Below are 5,144 nucleotides of genomic sequence, written 5' to 3' on the forward strand. Positions count from 1 at the left end.
ATTATAAACAAAAAGACAAAAAAAAAAAAAAAAAGAAAAACAAATTGTTGCCCGTGAATAGAATTGATACATAATTACATATCCTTTTTTTTAAAAAAGAAAATGGAGTAAAAAGTCAAATGAAAAAAAGAACTGGAAAAAAAAAGAGTAAAAATAGTTGTCAAGTAAATGGGTATGACTAGCGGGTTTTTTTTTAAGAAAAATAAAGCTAGCGTTTACGAAATATTCATCACACCAGCGGTATATTGATTCAGAAAAAATACCAACGCACATTCTTATAATTAAAATAGAATTTTGGTCACTATATGTAAATTTCTCTAGTATCTACATCTACACATTTTGATCTCAGTTACATTGTGGGCCGAAAATAACTTTGGCCCAAGCTTGCTAATATAATCATAGGCCCAAACTTCTCCTCCTCCATCTTCGTCCCCACGGTTAATCAACAAACTCGAAACTCGTTCACCATGCTTGCTTTATACAACTTGTGACGAAACCAATCAGTGTGTTTGTGACGAAAATCTCACCAGAAATTGGGTTCAATCAATAACAAGCGTTTTCATGCGAACCGGAGTTTGATTGCAGAACTTGTTGATTCACCATCTCTGCCCCAACTCAAGCCATGAGCTGTGAAGTTTGTCAACTCAAAGAATTGGTAAGATTCTTCTTCTGGGTTCTCGAATTTGACCCGAAGTCCTAAATTTTTCTAGTTCTAAATTGGGTTTTGTGTGAATTTTGATTTTGAAGTTTTAAACTTTATTTATTTTCAGGAAGTGGGTCACTTTGAATTTGAGATACAAGAGGTTCTGCGCTGTAAGTTTCCTATATTTTTTTTTGTTATTCCATCTCAGTTTGGCTCTTCTTGTAACTTTTTCTTAATTGAATATTAATCAGATGATAATTAGTTACTTATTTTTTGTTCTGTAAATTGAATTGCTTTGTTTAGATAGGTCAATTGCTTTTGATAATTCATCCTAGGAGTAAAACCTTATGCAAAGCTTTTAGAACATAAGCTGTTTGATCCTTGATCATAGCTTAGTTGTAAGGTTTAGAACAAAATAGAGCTTAATTAAGGCAGAGTGGTTTTGGACTTTGGTATGGTTTAACTGACTTGTGCTAGGAACGGGCTCTGTATTTGGGATTAAATTATGTATTCATTCAACTGTGAAATGTTTCTTCGAATCATTAATCATAATGCTTGCTCAAACATTATTTGGCTTTAAAATTATTGTATTGGCCTTTAGCCAAGGACATCAAGTTTCTGTAAGTGGAACAGCTTTTAAGATCAATATGGTGGGAAGTGCTGTCCTATGATGAGAAATATTTGAATGTAACTGCCAAGATTTTATTTTTACTTGAAATGATTTTTCTACCACTATCATCTAAATAAGAAACCAAAAAGGGGGTCATTTTGGTAGTTGATCTTTTCATCCCAAATATTTTGGATACCTTCTAGAAACTTGGCCATCGTGTTTAGATGATATGACAATGCATAGTGGCCTTTCTTTGTTGATGAGGTCTTCTTAGTCTTTAAAGTTATTCAGATGTCCACCTTTGAATCAATACCTTCTCATTTGTGTTCCCTTTTTAACTCATTACATTGTCTTCAAATCGACTGCAGGCATACTACATACAATTTTGTTTCATCGAGCTCTTGGTCTTGTGAGGCCCAAAGATGCTGATTTGGAACTTTTTGATATTACATATGTAAGTATCTGTGTTTTCAACATTAATAGTGCTTATATTTTGTTGTAGTAGTCTTACTTTGTTATGATTATAAGTAATCACATCACATATGTAATATCTTACTTATTCAACACATGTTCCTTGGATGATTACTATCTTTCTTAAAACTAAATGACTTTTACTTGTATGGCTGCTATTTCTATGTGCTATCAAATGAAGTTCTCATGTGTTTATGTAAGTCATAGGTATTTTATGTACTTCTCTTCACACATCTCTTGTCTTATAGGTCCAATGTGGAGATTTGGAAATTGAAAAGAAAATCGAGGAGAAGATTGAGCAATTTATTAGTTGGGTTGAGAAACACCCCAACAAAAAAAGTCAGGTTTGTGGCGTTTAGACTGTTTAAATAAACAACGTAATGTAGTTTGTGAGTTGGCTTTGAAAGATGTAAAATATATGTTTTTTTCTTTATACTTTCCAGAAAGTACACTGTATTTAAATGTATGGTGTTTATTTTCATTTCTCAACAATGCTGAGGAATCTGTTAATTTATTACACTTGTGATATCATAGCTTCTTGCCTTGGTTCCATTTGTCTGCGATCTCTAGTCCTTATGTAGTCTAATGCTATATTCTAATTCGAAAATCATACCCTAGAATGATTGTGATAAACGTTCATAAAAGATGCTCTTTTCATCAAACTGGTTCCCTCATCAGGTTAAAGTTTGTTCAGACACTTTGTTAAAGTTTGTGCAGATATGTTTGTCATTTTATGAAGTGAAGAATAAGCAAGCCTCTTGGTTCACAAACAAAATAGAGCGCCTATATTGGGAACAGTGGTACATTAACTTAAATGTGTCCCAGCTTCAAAGGACAACTTCTAGCAAGTCTCGTCGTACCAAAGTTGTCGAGCCAGGAGGTACAATTATTCTTTCATTGAATTTGAGAATTCAACATCTTCACTCTTGAACAGTTAAACTCAGTTTTCACTTTTGTTGTATGTATGAGTAGAGAACGCCATGGAGGAGAGAAGCGCTCGAAGGGCAGCTCTCGAAGCATCTCTTCGTGATGTTATGTTTCAAATAATTAAATTTGTGAATGAGAAGAAGGATCATGTTCCCCCTATCCCGAATCGCGAGGGTGTGATTTCTTATCCTTATGAAATCACTATCCCCAGGTGACTAGTTGTTTCTCTACCTCACTTTATAATCAATTGTTTGTCATTCTTGGTAAATTACAAACTAGCTTGATATTATATGGACCACTTGTTTGTCACATGGGTCACTTAAGTTTGGCTCAAGTGGTTTTTGTGTGGTGTAACAGGGATTAGTTAAAGTGGAATGAAAAAAGTAAAATATAAACAAAAATAGTCCCATTGAAATGTGTTGGATTATCTTATCTTTATCCAATCCACATCTTGATCATGTATATCTATGGTAAGAAAGAAATAAAATCTATAGTTTTGTATCAAAATGTGTGTATAGAAAAATAAAAAAAGTCAAATAAAAACATATGTAATGTATGTAAAGAAAAATAACAATATTTTAGTTTGAAACAAACATTACAGAAGAAGTTTTATTATAACTAACACTTAATTTGGTTTTTCTTTTTCTTTGCTGAAATTGATTAGTTCATCGGATTCTGCATTTGGGATGGACATGATCAAGAGGATGCTTCAGACTGGACATCCAACCATGCTTAGCTGAACTTTGTTATGTCAATTCTCCAGTTGGGCCCTTTCCTAATATCGCCAAAAGGTCAAATATGTAATTTGGTTAAAAGATAGGGGAGTTCTATTTACACCTCTCAAAATAAAAATTAAACTTAAAATAATTTTTAAAAATCACTTTAAATATTTTTTCGAAATTTGTTTCTCACATTATTTTGTATGAATTTTATTATTTTTTTAAAATTTTATTTTAGAAATATATTTTTTTAAGTTATGTATAATTATTTTTTCTAATAAAATTTTTTAATTTTTTTTTATAATATGTAATATATAATTTATGTTTGTTTGATAAGTATTTTTAAAGAATGAGAAAAAAAAGTTTATGAAATAAAAATGATTAAAAGGAGATGCAAATAAAACTGGAAAGGATATCTGTATCTATTCTATATCTATACACGCAATAAGTACACATAATGTCTTACAAATTTGTCAATATTGTGCAGAAGAAAATCTGGTGAGACAATGACATGGACACCTAATCTTTCCTTATTCATTTAATCTTTCCTTTTTTTTTTTTTTTCTTTCTTTCCTTTTTAAATATAAATTTGTACATACTTTTATTGCACCGTCCACTATTTTTGTAGCATCTATTGTCTTTTCCACTTTATACATCTTTGTATTATATGTATTGTAATGGTTTAATGAAAAATCTTGCGAACGGTCTTTCTTTCTATTTTAAAATGGAATAGCTATTCTCCCAAAATGATAGAAAGGTCATTCTATCATAATGGTAATCTAATGGTTTTAAATGTAACCAAATAAAGGAATGGAATGAAAATTATTTACTTTCCATTTCATTCCATTTCATTACCTCCAACCAAACACCACCTAAAGAGAAATGCTAAAAGATACCCATGATGTCTAGTACTCTTGTGAGGTTTAAAATCGTTATTGGTACAATTTAATATTGAGTTTTACTTATTTTACTTTAATAAATATTATAAAAAAATTGCTAACCAATTATAAAACGATATTTTATTGTGGTGCTAGGTACCATGAGTGCCTCATATCAATGCTCTTTGTTAGAATATTAGCTTGGAATCCAATTGAGATATTTAGGGTTGTTTATTCAAATTCAATTCGCACTAAGTATAAATTTTATATTTTAAATTCAATCAAATAAGTCCAATTCCAAATAGTGCAACCAAAAAACACAACAGTAGCACAACTAAAATTTAACAAACATTAAAAAAAAAAAAAAAAGTAGTATTTTTCAATCTCCAACAATCATTTCTTTCCATCTCTATCTACACAATCATCTCTTTTCATCTTCATTTACATACAAAACAAACCAATATACATATATTTTATACTCATCTCATATTACAAAAAATAAAACAATCATTATAATATATATTTAAGTTTACACTATAATATATATGTATTCATTACTAAAATAAATAAATTAGTATATATATCTAAATTTATGGTATGTGTCTATGCGATTAGGAGTTATTTTCTATGTATCTTCCATCATAAATCAGATAAAATACGCCAACTCAATATATTACTAAAAATAATTTTAGTAAGTTTAGAAATTAGAAATTTGTGTATGTTTTATTTTTAATATTACTAGAAAGCTAATATAATATTATATATTATAATTTTTAAAAAATATATATAATTAAGTGTGAATTAGATTGAATCAATTACTTTTTAAAGTCAAACAACATTCAATGTGCACAAGTACGGATTTCAAAATTTTCAATCAAATCCAATCCGCGCAAGAG

At 29.8% G+C, this 5,144-nt stretch overlaps 1 protein-coding gene across 4 annotated transcripts; it reads left to right on the plus strand.

The window, feature by feature from the left end:
- Nucleotides 1-406: 406 nt before the first annotated feature.
- On the plus strand, nt 407-4,085 carry LOC115714991 (autophagy-related protein 101). 4 transcript variants are annotated; one of them, XR_004011155.2, is made up of 8 exons: nt 407-655; nt 771-813; nt 1,622-1,707; nt 1,973-2,068; nt 2,433-2,604; nt 2,697-2,862; nt 3,316-3,442; nt 3,858-4,085. XR_004011155.2 is itself a non-coding variant. In XM_061114489.1 (7 exons), the coding sequence occupies exons 1-7, from the start codon at nt 623-625 to the stop codon at nt 3,389-3,391; spliced, it is 672 nt and encodes a 223-aa protein (XP_060970472.1). In that variant the 5' UTR covers nt 407-622; the 3' UTR covers nt 3,392-3,609. The 4 variants fall into 4 exon arrangements, 2 of the variants coding, with proteins under 2 accessions (XP_060970472.1, XP_030499630.1); XR_009687487.1 differs by having other exon boundaries at nt 409-655; nt 2,442-2,604; XM_061114489.1 differs by lacking the exon at nt 3,858-4,085 and having other exon boundaries at nt 3,316-3,609.
- The last annotated feature ends 1,059 nt before the right edge of the window (nt 4,086-5,144 follow it).

This window comes from Cannabis sativa, chromosome 4, assembly GCF_029168945.1.
Source record: "Cannabis sativa cultivar Pink pepper isolate KNU-18-1 chromosome 4, ASM2916894v1, whole genome shotgun sequence".
Taxonomy (NCBI): Eukaryota; Viridiplantae; Streptophyta; class Magnoliopsida; order Rosales; family Cannabaceae; genus Cannabis; species Cannabis sativa.